The sequence below is a fragment of the Natator depressus genome, chromosome 1 (assembly GCF_965152275.1).
Source record: "Natator depressus isolate rNatDep1 chromosome 1, rNatDep2.hap1, whole genome shotgun sequence".
Lineage (NCBI taxonomy): Eukaryota > Metazoa > Chordata > Testudines > Cheloniidae > Natator > Natator depressus.
In genome coordinates, this window is record NC_134234.1 from 40,291,330 (window position 1) to 40,308,676 (window position 17,347).

Consider the following 17,347-nt stretch of genomic DNA (forward strand, 5'->3'; position numbering starts at 1 on the left):
CATAAAATCTGAAACACTTGCTTCAAATATGGTTTGCAAACCATTACTCTGGGTTTTCCTTTTATAAACAAGGCTTACATCCTAAAAAGTGATGAATAATATCCAAGTTTTATTCCATTTCTTTGCACAAGTAATTTGGCTTCTGCAGTCATTTATTATTTTTAAACACATTTTCTCTTGGTAAAAAGGGTGATCTACATTTTTTCTTTTTGGTATACTCAAATTTCTCATGGTTTCAAATAATTGCATACAATAAATTCAGGGTATGTGAACCATAAAACAGTAGATATTTGATACAAAAGCTAATTATAGTGGAACAAAACTCCCTTTTTTCAGTTTTAAAGGTGTGTAACATGATAGATATGCTGACATCTTGCCCAATCTTCTTTTAGAGGAGTTAAAAATAAGGAAAACCAATAACACCAAATTCACAAAGGAGTAGCTGTCAACTTGTTTTGTAGGGGACACAGTACATGCATTCAAGAACAACATGTAAAACCATCATTTTACTAAGCTTCCGCTGCAATTAAATATTTCAGCTCCTGTAGCAGAACCCAGCATCATGCCAGTGATTCAGAGTGAATTATAGCAGTCTGCAATAAAGTCAGAGTGTTAAAAGTTTTTATGCTAATGTGAATTTTAACTATCAATATAATTTTTATCATCAGCTAATGTAATTGTGCAATCTGTTCTTACTCATATAAATATTGAATGAGTTTCAGAAAATCATTCAGCAATCTACTTCTATTAAAATATGCTGTGTCACTGAGGTCATGGCTACACTTGCAGATGTAGAGCACTGTGAGTTAAACCCGCCTTCGTAGAGCGCAGTAGGGAAAGCGCTGCAGTCTGTCCACGCTGTCAAGCGCACTGGTGTGGCCATATTTGTGGCAGCGGCATTGGGAGCGGTGCATTATGGGCAGCTATCCCACAGAGCACCTCTTCCCATTCTGGCGCTGTGGCTTGTGGGAAGGGGGTGGGGTCCTGTCCCAACGCCCCATGATGCATTGGTTCGCATCCCAGCATTCCCTTTGCTTCCGTCCACATTTGGCGCCATCTTTCAACATTTTTTGTACTGCGCGCTCTGTCTTCCCTTTCGGTCTGCAGGAATGGAGCCCGAACTGCTGAGGAGTATGCTGACGAGTCTCGCTAGCATATCACATTTGGCAGTCGAGTTATTCCTTATGATCCAAAGTGACAGTGAGGGCTCCGAAGATATCGACTCGTGTAACGCATATGACACGAGTTTGCTTGTGGCATTCACGGACATGCTCACCACCGTGGAATGCCGCTTTTGGGCTTGGGAAACAAGCACTGAGTGGTGGGATCACATCGTCATGCAAGTCTGGGATGATGAGCAGTGGCTGCAGAACTTTCGGATGAGAAAAGCCACTTTCGTGGGAAGGTGTGATGAGCTCGCCCCCACCCTCCGGCACAAGGACACGAGATTGAGAACTGCCCTGATGGTGGAGAAGCGGGTGGCTATTGCAACCTGGAAGCTGGCAACTCCAGACAGCTACCGATTGGTCGCTAACCAGTTTGGAGTGGGGAAGTCGACGGTTGGAATCGTGCTGATGCAAGTTTGCAGGGCCATTAATCGCATCCTGCTCAGAAGAACCGTGACTCCGGGTAACGTGCATGACATTGTGGCTGGCCTTGCACAAATGGGTTTCCCTAACTGCAGAGGGGCGACAGATGGGATGCATATTCGAATGCTGGCACTAGTCCACCTAGCCTCCGAGTACGTTAATCGGAAGGGGTATTTCTCGATGGTTCTCCAGGCACTTGTGGATCACCGTGGGCGTTTCATTGACATTAACGCGGGCTGTCCTGGAAAGATGCATGACGCACGCATCTTTCGGAACACTGGCCTGTTCAGGAAGCTGCAAGCCGGGACTTTTTTCCCAGACCAGAAGATCACCTTAGGGGAAGTCTAAATGCCCATTGTGATCCTTGGAGACCCCACTTACCCTTTAATGCCGTGGCTCATGAAACCCTACACAGGGAGCCTTGACAGAAGCAAGGAGCAGTTCAACAACAGGCTGAGCCGGTGCAGAATGACTGTGGAGTGTGCTTTTGGCCATTTAAAGGGCCGCTGGCACTCTCTGTATGGGAAGCTGGACCTGGCCGATGACAGCATCCCTGCGGTTATATCCGCGTGCTGTACCCTCCATAACATTTGTGAAGGGAAGGGTGAAAGATTCACTCAGACATGGAACTCGGAGGTTCAACACCTGGAGGCTGAATTTGAACAGCCAGAGAGCAGGGCTATTAGAGGGGCCCAGCGCGGGGCTGCAAGGATTAGGGATGCCTTGAGGGAGCAATTTGAGGCTGAACGCCACCAGTAATGTCTGGTGCCCTGCATGGGAGTGAAGTGCAGTTGTTCCAATGTTAGTAGGAATCGGTGTTTGCTACGCTAACTTGCAGTGTCTGTTTCTTTCCTGGGCTATGGTATCTTTTACTTTATGCAATAATAAAGAATGTTTTCAAAGCCAAAAAATCCATTTATTGAAAAGAGACACAGCTGCTTGGGAAACAGAAAGGGCAAGGGGGTGGGGAACGGTACAATCACAGATTTGCGTATGTCCTGTCTGGAGTGCTGTGCAATGAGTGCTGCACTTCAGGATGGCTATCCTGCATGGTAATGGGGTTTGAGTGCAGAGGGTAAGGGTCGTAGTTTTCAAGGCTGGGTGGTGAAGCTACAGGTGTTGGAGGCAGCTGGTGGCAGTAAGAACCCAGATGTTGGGGAAAGTGGGTTGGAGGTGACATGGGGGCACAAGGGAAAGAGTTTCGGGACAAGGGCTGCAAGGGCGGGCGGGCGCGGTAGTGCTCTGCCTACATTGCTACGAGTGCCTGTATTGAGTTCGCTTGGCGCTCCGTGATGCTTAGCAGCCGCTCCATGCTTTGGAGCCGGCAATCCGCATTCTGCTGGAGGACCCTCCTTTCACTCTCCCGCCACTCCTGCACTTTTTGATTTTCATTACTTGAATGCTGCATTACTTCATGCAACACGTCTTCCTTGCTTCTACGTGGCCTCTTTCTGATTCTTTGGAGTCTTTCAGACGGTGATAACATGGACGGCTGAGATCTGAAGGTTGCATCTGTAAAGGCAAAATGCAACACTTAACAGAGGCAGCATTGTTCACACCAGACAGAGCAATGATTCCCCCGTACTTAAGGGCAAGCACAGTCTACACAACAACATAATTTGCCCATCCCAAAACGAGTGCACATAACCCATGGGAGCCTCTAAATGGTGAGTAAGCACAGGGTCAAGCGTGACTGATTGTTTCACGGCTGTACTGTCCTCTGGGTTTCTGTGTCATAGGGAGAGCCAACAGCGGCAGGGGGCCCCTACACTGAACACTGTCCCCACATTTTCCACAGGAGTTCGTCCTGAAAGATATCTCGCTGCTGAGGGGTACCTGGGAAGCAAGGGAGGGTCTTCTACTGCAATGCAGCTTCCGTCCTGGCCCATATGCAGCTTGCCTGTGTGCAGCAATGGTCCCCCCGCCCCTCACGGCACAGTGGTGCGGACAAGTTAGACTGACTGGGACAAGGACCACAGTGGCTCTCCCGAGAAACCTGTGCAAGCGCATTGCCCAAGTTCTGGATGAGACCTTTGAAGAGATCACTGAGGACGATTACCGCGATGTGAGAGAGCACATCAACGCCCTATTACGCATCTAGGCATGCATGCAGCTCTAACTCTCCTAGCCCCAAGACCCCGCACCAAATAACTTCCTTCCCAAACTAAAAGCCACTTACCAGGAACCTCTTCTGATGTTTGTCCTTCCCCAAGCACCGGCCACCGCGACTGGCTACCTTCCTCCTGGCTTGAGAACAGCTCCTGGCTGCATGCATCTAGGGATTCCGGGGTGTCTTCCTCTGCCTCAGCACCCTCGTGCCTGCTTTGCTCCTCCTCCTCCTCCTGCCGCCTTGTTGCACTGGGCTCTGAAGTGTCCATGGCAGTCTCTGGAGTGTAGGTGGGGTCGCCCCAAGTATCGCATCCAGCTCTTTGTAGAAATGGCAGGTCGTGGGGGCAGCACCGGAGCGGCGGTTTGCCTCACGGGCTTTGTGGTAGGCATTCCGCAGCTCCTTCACTTTAATCCTGCACTGCACTGCACTGCGTCCCGGTCATGGCCCCTTTCCATCATGTCCCTTGATATCTGCCCGAAGGTATTGTAATTCCTACAGCTGGAGCGCACCTGAGACTGGACAGCTTCCTCCCCCCAGACACTGATGAGGTCCAGCAACTCACCATTGCTCCATACTGGGGCTCGCCTGGCACGTGGAGGCATAGTCACCTGGAAAGATTTGCTGATAGCACTCCACGCCTGGCTGAGCAAACAGGAAGGGATTTTTCAAAATTCCCAGAGAATTTAAAAGGTGGGTCTGACGGTTGGTCACCTGAGGGCAGGGCAGTAGAGTTCAAAGTGATGACCAGAGTGGCTAGCACAGGCATTGTGGGACACTTTTGGAGGCTGATCAGAGCACACTACAGGACCAGGGCGTCCACACTGGCGCCCCAGCACTCCAGCGGGGGCGCAGCAAACATTATTCCACTAGCCAAGGTGGAGTACCAGCAGCGCTGTAGCCACAGAGTCAGAGCATGCTACGTGCCTTGCCAGTGTGGACAGGTAGCGAGCTAGTGCACCCGGGGCTCCTTTATTACACTGTAATTTGCAAGTGTAGCCAAGGCCTCAGTTTCACCGATTAATTATATTGTGTTAAGGAAGAATTAAGTCTCTTGACATGTATTGCTTTTTACTACAGAGTGCCTTAAGAGTTATGCATGAAGGAAGAGACTATGTGGAAACATCCAACTAGTCTATCTCCTTTTATGCTCTTTTTTCTGTGCTCAAAGTGCTTGGGTGAAATCCTGACCCCATTAAAGTCCATGGGAGTTTTGCCAGCATTTCACACACAACCTTTTCTTAGGATATGTCTACACTCAAAACACTGCAACTGCACCACTGTAACACTTCAGTGTAGACACCTACTACAGGTTTCAGAGTAGCAGCCATGTTAGTCTGTATTCGCAAAAAGAAAAGGACTACTTGTGGCACCTTAGAGACTAACAAATTTATTTGAGCATAAGCTTTCGTGAGCTACAGCTCACTTCATCGGATGCATTCCTGTGGCATCTTAGAGACTAACAAATTTAGTCTCTAACGTGCCACAGGAAGTTAGTCTCTAAGGTGCCACAGGAATGCATCCGATGAAGTGAGCTGTAGCTCACGAAAGCTTATGCTCAAATAAATTTGTTAGTCTCTAAGGTGCCACAAGTACTCCTTTTCTTTTTGCGGACACCTACTACAGTAACAGAAGGGGTTCTCCCGTCACTGCATTTAATCCACCTCCCCAAGAGGCAGTAGCTAAGCTGACAAGAATTTTTCTGTAGACCTAGAACTGTCTACAGCTACATCTCTCAGGGTGTGAATTTTTCACACCCTGAGAGAAGTAGCTATACCGATGGAAGTTTTCAGTGTAGTCCAGCCTTTACTTTCCTGTAGATACTCTAACTCCTTCACAGCCACCACTGATTTCTCTAATTCAGAAAGGCACAACCTGTGATATTGTGGTATAAAGGTATTTATATTGGGTTATGGTGTAACCAGAACATATGAAGTTATTTCATGTCATAACAAACATCACAAAGCAACAACAAAATGTCATGCCTACAGTAAGTGAAGGACTCATCTCCCATCACGTTGCCCAATTTCCTAGTTTAGGGCTAGACAATGCATTTTAGCACAGCCCTGAGTAAAACAGTGGGTAGCTGGACTGCACCACAAAGAACCACAGAAGACGTGCTTTTCTGCCCACCTTAGTTCACTGGTGTGTAATCTGCGACAACCCTTTTTGGTTCATATTTCTCTCCCCACACAGTCAGCTGGCTCTGCCGCCCCATGTTCCACCCACCAGAACCATGGCTCAGCCTACACGTCACCTCTCCCACTTGCTTCCTTGGGATGTAATATCTGGCTCTCAGCCTCTGTGCTCCCCCCAGCACTTGGAGGTAAGATCCACGTAGCTCTAACTTGGCAGACAAATTGGAGAAGAAGGGAGAAAAGCTTTACTCCCCCCCCCCCCCCGCATGATCATATAAGGGCTAGATTGTCACTAGCCCTAAGATGGCTTACAGTTCTTTATAACACTTTCCCATTTCAATTAACAATAACTGAGTCATCAGTAAAACTTGCTACCTCACTATTCACCCTTTCTGCCAGGTTGTTAATAGATACAGAACACTGAACCCAGTAGTGATCACTGAGGAACACAACCATTGATATCCTTCCATGTTGGAAGCTATTTAGACTCTGCTTCCTTTTCATTCAAAAGCCTCTATGTGCATATATTTTCAGCTTACAATTGTAGAGTGGTACCAAATTCTCTCTTGTACTCCATTCCTGAATTATGAAATCACCAAGTTTAGAATTGGTGGGTGACTAAACCCTAAGATCCTGTAGGCCGAAGTTTTCAAAAATAGGAGATTAAGCTCCATATCCATCTTTAGGCCCTTACAGGTAGTAATTTTTAAAGACCCTAAATGACTTAAGAGCACAATCCAACTGAATTCAATGGCACTTGTGTTCCTAAGTCACTTAGGCACTTTTGAAAATTACCACCCGACAAGCTAACTTTAGGCTCCTTTTTTAAGAAAAGGGATTGTGGTCAGAATATTTTCATAATTGTAAATGCTAGACCTGAATAGAGATTTATGTTGCAGTGCCAGTTTATCTCAGTCAAAAAAATCAGGTGACCTACCTAATGTATTCCAGAGCAGTTGTTATCTGCTGTTGCACAACATCATAAAGTTTCACTCTGAAGCCTCCACCAGCAAACACCATAGCCCAGCTGCGACCAATGAGTCCGCTAAAGAGGAAATAAATAAAAATGTTTATGCGTGTAACTACATGGTTCACTTCTGCACCATCAAAAGGATTGGCACTCAATTGATTTAAATGAGTATTGACTTTTCCTACCTGAGAAAAATGTGCACTGAATGCAGTGGACTGCAATATGGACTCTATCTGTCTGAACACCAATATAATAATTTATATGACTAATCATAAAGGATTTTGGAGGGGCAGGTAGCACGGAAACTAGAGAAGAGGACATAATAGTGAAAGGCTGGAAGAGGGAAGGACAAAGAGGGGGGCACAAATAATTTGCGGTTTTGTTTTTTATTTAAACTGTTAAAATAAGCTCTCAATGATGTGACAAGTCACTGAAAACATAGTACTCTGTTCTGAGTTACACCTCCTGGACAATGCAGTTCAGGAGGTACAGCAGGAGATGAGAAGAGGGGCAAATATGGCTTTAAGGCATCTTTGTGTCCTCTGAATTCTGGACACACCCCAAAGCTTGAGTTAGACCAGCCTAAGAACTCCCATGCTGAGGTGTGCCACCAGGCTGTAGCCTGTGCAGAAGAGCTCAGTCAACAGCCTTTGGAGAGGTCATGTCACAGCTTGCAACCTGCATGGTACAAACGAGTGAAGAGCAGCACAATGATAGTTCATATTTCTATAGCATCTACTCTCCCAGGATCTCAAAGCAATTCACAAATATTAATAAATTAAGCTTCACAATATCCATTATTCTCAGATAGGGACACTAAGGTACAGAGTGGTTAAATGACTTGACTATCGTCACACAGCAAATCTGTAACAAAGCCAAGAATAGAAACCAGATCTTCTTACTTCCATTCATGTATTTTTTAACTATTACACCATGTTTCCTCTTGTTGCTGAGAGGAACTGCTCTTGTATTTCCCTTTGAACTGCATGAGTGCCACAGACTTGGAAAGTTTCATTCTACAAGGCCATGTGACCAACAGTGAAGAAGGACATGGGTAATGAAAGAGAGAACCAGCAACAGGCCAGGGGGCAACGGAAAGGCAGAAGAGAAAAGAAAACCGGAAAAGTCTTGCTCCAGCCTTCAGTTAAAAACAAAACAGGAAGCTTTTCAAGGAGACAGAAGGAAACAATGGAAATAATTGGAACAAAAACAGAATTTAACTTCACATTAAATGTTGCTGAGCTGGCGCAAAGCTGTTCTCTCCTCTTTCTCTGAAGAAAGAAACAGGATTCCATTAAAAAAAAAAAAGCCCCAGTTCTCATCAACTTCTAAGCAGTTTCCTGAACCCATGCAGATATGGGATTAAAACTTGTTAGCCACTGTGGCATCCTTATATTGTGGTTATCACTGAAGTATTTGTCAAGTGCTTCTTAAACTATTATAAGCTTCTTATTATTTTGCACCTTCAATATTAAGGAGAAATCCATATATTGTGGTGTCTTGATCCCAAGAAAGAAGTCAAGTTTTAGCATGCTTTTTAAAATCTCCGTTCTATACTTTGACTAACACACTCAGAGAGCACAGCACTTGTAAGATGTCAAAACAACACTGGTGCAAGAGGGACCCAGGACTTAGTTTCAGGTAGCTATAGTGTGCCCACCTCTCACAACATTCCCACACTTTGTCTTGGTTAGGTCATGTCGTATGGTGGCATTACACATTATGTACAGACAGGACAAGACTTCTGACCCTCAGCATACCAATGGCAAATGACGGGTAACTAAGTGTGACCCCTAGTATTAGTCTAGTCACTGTCATGTGACAGCATGAAGACACGTGCCTGAAAATATAAGTCACACCTCAAATGGTCTCTCAAGGCAGGTGGCAGAGTACTTTAGCCAGTCAGTAGCAGGTGTGCATTTACAGTAGTTACTCAGAGCCATTGATAAATCTGAAGTAACTGGAAAAAGCTACTTTTTAAAACTGATTAGCTTTTTTATTTAATCTCAAAAACAAATTGAAATGAGACTTGTATTAATGCCTCAGTCCCAAAATGCTACTTCTTCATGTCTTGCTTCAAATAAGTATCATTGTGATATTGTATCTTATCTCTAAGCTTCTCTGCATGCTTTATGACCTTTACGTAAACCTGAACACAACTTTATTCACCCACACATCATGCAGAAAAATACATGGAGCGTTGTGCTTCACAGTAAATGAATATGGAGAAAATGAGCACATGCTCACCAAGCTATAAAAAGGCGTAACAAAAAAGACTACACTGGACTGCAGCACACAGTTTTCAGAAGGATCCAAATTTATCAGTAACAGAATGACACATGAACATATAGTAAACCAATCACATTAGAGCAAAAGTTTTCCCAGCTGGAGAATAATTTTAAAGGGGATGCCTTTTGTACTAATTCTGAGTAATCTTCACTGTTGCACAATTTAGATAGATTATTCTCAGCTAACACCTCGCTGTGGTATCTGGCTGCTGTTACAGCAGCAAAAACTAACGCAACATTTTGTGCCTGCACCTATTGGCAGCACACAGACAGCATCAGGAATCGATACCAACAGCCCAAAGTCCAGGGCTGTGGTTTCACTGCCAGGGTTGAGGTGAAATGCCCAAACCCTTCCCACTTCCCTGTGGCATTTGTCACCAGAGCCCCTGGTGGCTCTCAGCACCGCCGGTACCTGCTGCTCCCTCTGGCCACTGCATCTAGACTCTAGACCCTGCCTCCAAACAGGAGAGACCGCTGGAGCTTACCTGCCAATCACCACAACCTGTCCCGCCTGGGTAGGCTCCATGTCCTGGAGGGACCCCTGCCGCTGCAGGAGGGGCGCTAGAGCGGCAAGAGCGGGACGCACCGCCACAGCCGTAACCTCCTGGGGCAGCCTCCTGCCTGAGGACACTCTCTCCCCATCCCTCACAGGATGTCACAGCCTCTCTGATTGGCTCCCTGTACACGTGTTCCGATTGGCTCTCCGAAAGGCCCCTAAGCAGCGGCTCCTATGGAGGCCCTGTGCCGAGATGTTTCGCTTTCCCGACGGGGAGAAAAAAAGAGGGGCGGGCGGGCACGACAACCATCAACCCGTAATTACCAGGGGTTAGGAGCGTGATTCTCTTTCTCGCTCATTGTGAGAACGACTGGGGAGGGTGGAATTTGGAGGCAGAGAGTCTCCAGCTGGGCTATCTTTGGGGAGCCCCATCTCCCCGTCCTCACCACAAGCGCCCAAACGCCCCCATACAAAGTCCCCTAGTCTTAACTCCTTCCCCCTTGCAACCCTCCCCGCAGTGCAGCTCACTCTCATCTCTCCTACCATCCCCCCAAACTCCTCCCAAAGCTTCCCCTATAGGAATGCCCCCTCTCTCTTGCTTGCCCCCACCTTCACATCAGCTCCCCCTGGTGGTGCCTCTTCTCCCTACCCTTCCGTGGGCAGCGGGAGGGTGCACTGGAAACATCCCTTGCCCTCCCCACCAGGCAGTGCAGTCATTGCTGAGGCCCAGGGCACCAGCACGCTGCACAGGCGGGTGATCAGCATCCTGGTGCGGAGGGGGGACATGGAATTCCAGCTATTGCTTATCAGCAAGGAAAAAGGAGCACATGGTTCTACAGTTGTTCTGCCCTGATTGGTGTGCCTGTCATTCAGGCAATGTCTCACCTCTTCCCCACCCCTCTCTACCCCACCACTGTTTTACCTACAAAGATGACAAACTCCTACCCTTTTGCCATGCCACCTATAATGTCCATGCAGTACAGGCAGGACTCGAGTGTTTAAGGTCCTTTGAAAGAACTACACACATTAAAGTGCAGGGTACTCAGTGTATTTACCCCAGAAAGAGGAATTGCTGAGCTGACCCTCTTTGTTTAAATTAAAAGTTCCCAATAATGAGATTGGCAGGTCTTTTCCTAACACAGAGTCTGGACAGAAAGAAGTACTATAATTTGTCAGACCACAGTTGTCCTCATTTCCAAATGAACTATTTGCCTTAAGCCTAACCAGTGATGTGCCTTGATAGCAGCTCCATACTGAGGTTGAAACCTTCAAAATCCATTCTGTGCATTTGTATGGCAAGAGAGGTTTATTATTTTAAAACAGTAAGTTTCCATTAGAACTAAGAAAAAATAATGGAAATATTTCTGTTGATCTGGTTTTGTAAAAACTTATTTTTTTAAAAAACAAAATGTTGTGCCACATTTGACTTGATAATATTCATTTAATGCCTTCAATTGGTTTACAGTATCCTCTGTTCCTATTGTAGTGCTGCGTCTCCTATCATTGTGCACTAATCGAATGGATTCGCCTCATGTCTAAGCATTCTCTCTTGTAATCTTACGCTGGATTTCCCTGAAAACAAAAAATAAAAAGGTTAATATTTTAAATTCATAGATTACAATGACAGGAGGGACCACTGTGATCACTGACCATGGTCTTCTGAATAACACAGACCTTAGGACTTACCTCAATTAATTTTTGTTTGAACTGGAGCCTCTTTTTTAGAAAAAATATCCAATCTTGATTTTAACAGTGCCGATGATGGAGAATCCACAGCAATTAACAATTTGCATCTCATTTCTAGTCTGAATTTGTCTAGCTTCAATTTCTTGCCGTTGGATCATATTATACCTTTGCCTGCTAAATTGAAGAGCCTATTATTAAATATTTGTTCCCCATGTATGTACTTATAGACTGTGATCACATCACCCTTAACCTTCTTTTGTCACACCTGCTCTTAAAAGCTATAGCATTGTGGTATTAGCATTACAGTAGTGGTTGAAAAGACACTTCCATTCTAAGCACCTGTTTTCAGGAGCTTATACGTTTCAGAAACATTTGGGTTAAAAATTATTATACTCAGACCATATGTGAATGTTTGTTATTTTCTTGGTAGAGTCTGGTGAACCTCTGTTGGGATAATTCACAAATGGCCTAGCATTTTAAAGGTATTTTTCACATATTCTTTTTAATTCTTCATTAAATTAATTTAAAATATCATTTTCTAAATGTTCTAAATGCTCCATCTGGGGGTGCAGTCCCTGGGGTGGGGCCGGAGATGAGGAGTTTGGGGTGCAGGTGGAGGCTCTGGGCTGGGGCCGAGGTGTTCAGAGTGCAGGAGGGGGCTCAGGGCTCGGGCAGGGGGGGTTGAGGCATGGGAGGGGGTTTGGGGTGCAGGCTCCGGGTGGCGCTTGCCTCAGGCAACTCCCAGGAATCTGCCAGCATTTCCCTCTGTCTCCTAGGCGGAGGCCTGGCCAGGCAACTCTGCAGCTGCCCCTGCCTGCAGGCACTGCCCCTGCAGCTCCCATTGGCCGCGGTTCCTGGCCAATAGGTACTGCGGAGACGGTGCTCGGGGTGGGGAGCAGCATGCAGGGCCCCCGTTGCCACCCCTAAGCCTAGGAACCAGAGAGAGATGCCTGCAGCTTTCTGGGAGCCACGGAGTTGGTTGGCACCTTGCCTGCCCCGCTGTGGGCGGCCAACTAGACTTTTGACGGCATGGTCAGCAGTGCTGACCGGAGCTACCAGAGTCCCCTTTCAACTGGGCATTCCAGTCGAAAACCACATGCCTTGCAATCCTATACTGGAGCCTGACCCCATTAGCCATTACCCAGGCAAAACTTCCACAGAAGACAATAACAGATTCTTCTGTGTAAGAACAAGACAACAGGCATATTCCCTGCTGTCACTGATGCTCAGACAGTCTAATGCTTCCACGTGGTCAATGAATAGATGGATGGGCAAGAACAGGAAAAAGAAGAACAATGAAAAGATTAGAAAAGGAAAAGGGGAGTACATGGGAAGTGAGATTTCCAAGGTCAAAATGACAGGAGAGAGGGTGGAATAAGGAAAGAAGAGTTCCCTTGTCTGTCACAACATAAATATTTGCAGATCCGTTAATTTGAGTAGATGGCTGGTGACTCTTCTCTTTCCTGATGTAAACAGAGTCAGGATGAGCTCTACCCTGACATCTGGTGGCGAGTTGTGGAAAAGAACTTCAGGGGCTGATCTCATTTGTATAGGCACACCCACCCCACCTAGATGGTCACTCTGGCTGCTGTAGGAACCCCAGTTTCTCTGTTATTGGGGCAGAAAGAATAAACTGTTATTATCCTGATTATGTAAATCAAGGACGGTGGAACTGTACTTGGCCTTTTGTTATGATGGAGGGACTCGCCATCAACTAAGCAGCACTTGCTAGGCAAGGGTCATGGGTTCCAAAATCCAGTGAATTGAGGAAGGTGAGGGATAGGTATTAAATGCCTTGTGGTATGTCCCCCTGTGAGGGCCCCAAATTCTAATTGCACTGTCTCCTCTCTCCACTGTGGAATATCAGAGCTAATTTTGATTCTATTAGGAGTCTAGTTACAAGCTGTGAGCTGAATTCACCAGTACTGAGGCTCCCCTACTACAAGCTGAAATTACTAAAGAGTTAAAATTACTAAAAGGTGAAATCAGTGAGTGCTGTGTTAGGTGGCGCAGGGCCTGAAGATATATTGCAGGGTGGCTTATGGGATGGCTGGCGGAGCAGTCGGCTTGGGACCACGTAAGGTGCCCCTTCACCCCTGCATTTCCACCCAGGCTGGGAGGTAAAATTCTGCAGATAAACTTTCGAACTCTGGGGCTGCATTGACCAGGGACAGAGGCTTTTGGGTTGTTGGACTTTTGGGACTTTGGGTGACTTTTGGGTTGCTGGACTCAAGAACCAAAGGGAAAGGACATGGCCCAATTTGCTTGGGGTGGGTTTTTGCTCATGGGTTGTGTTATGAATCCTGTTGGTGGTGTTTCCCCAACATAATGCCACATTGTTTCTCTCTGTTATCAAAAGGCTTTTGCTACACTGAGACTTTGTGCTTGCGAGAGGGGAAGTATTGCCTCTTAGAGGTGCCCAGGGGTAGTGGTATACGTTTGTCCCAGGTCACTGGGTGGGGGCTCAAGACAGTTTTGCATTGTGTTATTGGAATGGAACCCCTAGATACTGAACCCAGCCCTTGTTGCTGCCAACTCTGATGGGCAGAAGGGTTACACTGTGATCCCTGTGGAAAGATCAAAAACCTTAAGCCTATTTAGCAGAGATGTGATGAAAGATTCTGGGCTTAATTAGAAAAAGAAAGCAGAGTTTATCTTGACATATGAGATGTCCAAGTGGAGCAAACATGCACTCACCAAACTGGGCGTTCTTTTCTTCTCTCAATGCAGAGATTCTTTCTTCTTAGTCTAGAAGCAGTAGGAGAAGCCTTTCACAGTTTCATTGACAGCAGCAAAGATGACCACTCCATTATTTTTTTGTATGTGTTCTCTGTTAAACATGCTCCACTTTTATACCATATAAGGGCAAAAAACCTGCTATTGGCTGAAGACAGGATCTTACTGTAGGGGGAGGAGCTAGGGATCTATAAGAGTAGCTTGGTGAAGCAAAGCAGGGCAGAGCAAATTATTATTTTAAAAAGACTGAAATGGATATATGCAGGAAAGTAAATGTTTGTTTTCTCCCAGGAAAGCAAGGAATCATGTATCTCTGAAATACAAAGTGTTTCTTAAGTTAGGAAAAATATACCAAACCCAGTGGAGTGGAATGAAAACAGAGGCATAGTTCACATCTGTTAAATATTAAACGCATTACTTGGTCACTAAAGCAATTGGAAACAGCATGTTTCAGTTGAAACAAACTAAGGTATGTTGCTAGTTACAATACTAAAAGCTCAGACAAAACTGATCATGCTGAAAAATGAAAAGTTAATTAAAATGCTTTTGTTTTAGTAACATTTATCCATTTTTTGTAAAGTTAAATGTAGCCAGTAATGTTCAATGCAAATTATCAAAAAGAAAAGGAGTACTTGTGGCACCTTAGAGACTAACCAATTTATTTGAGCATGAGCTTTCATGAGATGCATCCGATGAAGTGAGCTGTAGCTCACGAAAGCTCATGCTCAAATAAATTGGTTAGTCTCTAAGGTGCCACAAGTACTCCTTTTCTTTTTGCGAATACAGACTAACATGGCTGTTACTCTGAAATGCAAATTGTGATTCTAACTTATTACCAATCTTATATGTAAAAATACTATGATCCTGTAAAAAGCTGTCTACATGAGGCAAAAGAGCAAGTGTATTAGGAAGGTAGATGTTACAAAGGACATGCTATAAATGTGATTTTTACAGAAAAATGTTTTAAAGATGGATTTCCTTGTTAGATAACATCTGCTTTACACACAAGCTACAACACAAGCACTGTTCATAATCAAGATTTTTTTCACTATATATTTTAGACTTATTTATTTATTTTCAAATTCCATATTGGATCAGTTTATGTATTTAGGTAAAGTGAGAGTACACTGAATTGCTGTTTGGAATAGAATACTATATATACACACTAGATCACCTATGCTCATAACTATATTACTGTGATTGATTTTGCTTTTGTGCTGTATATTTTACTTTTCTAGATCAGTTTTTAAAAATATCTGCTGTTGACCATTTTTAGTGTAATATGGAAGACAAGGAAAAAATGTCATTTAAAGGGCCCAATTCTGAAAACGTTATTGGGCCTACTGCTTACTGCTGGTACCATGAGTAGCCTTAGGGACTCCAGTACTATTTTCTGACTTTTATTCTCTTAAATCAAAGAACAAAATAATATCAATACACTTTATAAATAAACCTTTTAGAAAGCCAGGCATGCAAATACTTCCTACCATTATTTTAATTGGGCTACATTTCACATATTCACAGACCAAAAAAAGCTTTTTTAAGTTAAAGTTGCTATAGTAAGTACTATGCATTGGAAGAAATAAATATCAAGAATGGTGAAAAAAAATGAGTATGGATAAAGAGTTGATGTGTATATAGATTCAAATATCCATATTGTTCATGTACTCTAACAAAAAACATATACATATAACAGGCAACATACGACACATCTTGCAAGCTCTTTTCCCCAAGATATAGCAATCAAGAAGCTTATCAGTTAATTTATTAAATAACGTTTTAAAAAACTCACTTCAACACATTATCTGTATTGATTGTAGCTGTCTAGTAGCCAACTACATAAGCAATAGCCTTTGCAGCATATTATATATAATAATTAATTAGGCAGATATTGCACAATGAGCACCCCCCGTCCCTTAGAACTTACAAGGTTTGCATGGACTCCCACAAATACTGGAGTGCAGCACATAAAGCATTGTGGGATAAAACAACAGTGATTACATGACCCTTGGGGTAAGTTTGTTGTCTGTAGCATGTATGTTTGTGGTGTGCTTGCTGCTTGACTGAAATATGGTGTGGTGTGTTCGTTTGGGGGATCACGTGCCAAGCCTAGGGGCCTGGTAGGCAAGGCTGAGAGCTTCTTAACAAGGCTTTGATCCCTAAGCCCGTTAGCATCCATCAACCCTTAACCAGGGGGCAAGGCTACTGAGGAAGACTAGGGCTTTAAAAAGCCTGCTCCTAAGCAACCAGAGGAGTTAGTAAACAGGGGAGTTTTGCAAGGGAGTTTAGAAGGGGATGGTGAGGGGGAAGCTAGATATACTTAACATTCTTTAAACTTAAGGCAATAAACACCCCTGATAAAAACAAAACAACAAAGGAAGGAGCGGCAGGAGTGAACAGAGAATGCAGGCAGAAGTCCAGCAACAGAGTTGGGGCTATCCAGTTTATTTACATTCCACGTAGCATGTATGATTATCTGCCCTATAGACAGGTGGCGTATGTGTGCATTTGGTGCCAGGAGCTCCTGGCCCTCAGAGACTGTGTACGGGCTATGGAGGCTAGAGTGGCTGAACTGGAAGAGCTAAGGTAGACAGATAGTTACATATATGAGACTTTCCAGGACACAGTAGAACGGTTCTACCCCTGGTCTGACAGCCTCTGTGCTGTTGAGGAGGATGAAAGTCTCAGGGAAGGAAAACATCCAACTGGAACAGAGGGAAACGATCCCATAGTTGGGACCCTCCTTCCAGATGATGTCATAGTATCCTCTCGCACTGAGGATACCTCTCCGGGGAGGGAACTCGAGGTATTAGGAAGAGACAGGTAATAGTTATGGAGGATTCAGTCATTAAAAACTTAGATAACTGGGTTTGCGATGACCGGGAGAATTGTATGGTGACTTGCCTGCCTGGTGCAAAGGTTGCGGATCTCTCGAGACATCTAGATAAGTGTGCTGGGGAGGAGCTGGTGGTCATGGTACATGTAGGTACCAATGACATAGTGAAGGAAAGGAGAAAGGTCCTGGAGGCCAAATTTAGGGAAGAGATTGAAGGTCCAGGAACTCCATGGTAGCAGTCTCTGAAATGCTTCCAGTTCCACATGCAGGACTAGTTAGGAAAAATGGCAGGGTCTCAATGCATGGATGAGGTGATGGTGTAGGGAAGAGGGGTTTAGATTTATTAGGAATTGGGGAAACTTTTGGAAAAGGGGGAGCCTATACAGGAAGGATGGGCTCCACCTAAACCGAAATGGAACCAGATTGCTGGTACTTAACACTGAAAAGGTTGTAGAGCAGTTTTTAAACTAAGGGCTGGGGGAAAGCTGACAGTTGCGGAGG

The 17,347-nt window shown here is 44.9% G+C and overlaps 1 protein-coding gene across 2 annotated transcripts in view; it reads right to left on the reverse strand.

Annotated features, from left to right (window-relative positions):
* Positions 1-14,127, reverse strand: part of CRYL1 (crystallin lambda 1) — a 91,637-nt gene extending 77,510 nt beyond the window's left edge. The window contains exons 1-2 of one of the 2 annotated variants that reach the window (XM_074958144.1): positions 13,972-14,127; positions 6,772-6,879 (exon numbers count right to left, since the gene is read on the reverse strand). In XM_074958144.1, coding sequence (XP_074814245.1) covers positions 6,772-6,854 — 83 coding nt within the window. In that variant the 5' untranslated portion in view covers positions 6,855-6,879; positions 13,972-14,127. Of the gene's footprint in view, positions 1-6,771; positions 6,880-9,577; positions 9,773-13,971 lie in introns of those variants that run through there. The other variant, XM_074958135.1, reaches the window with a different exon arrangement.
* Positions 14,128-17,347: the final 3,220 nt, after the last annotated feature.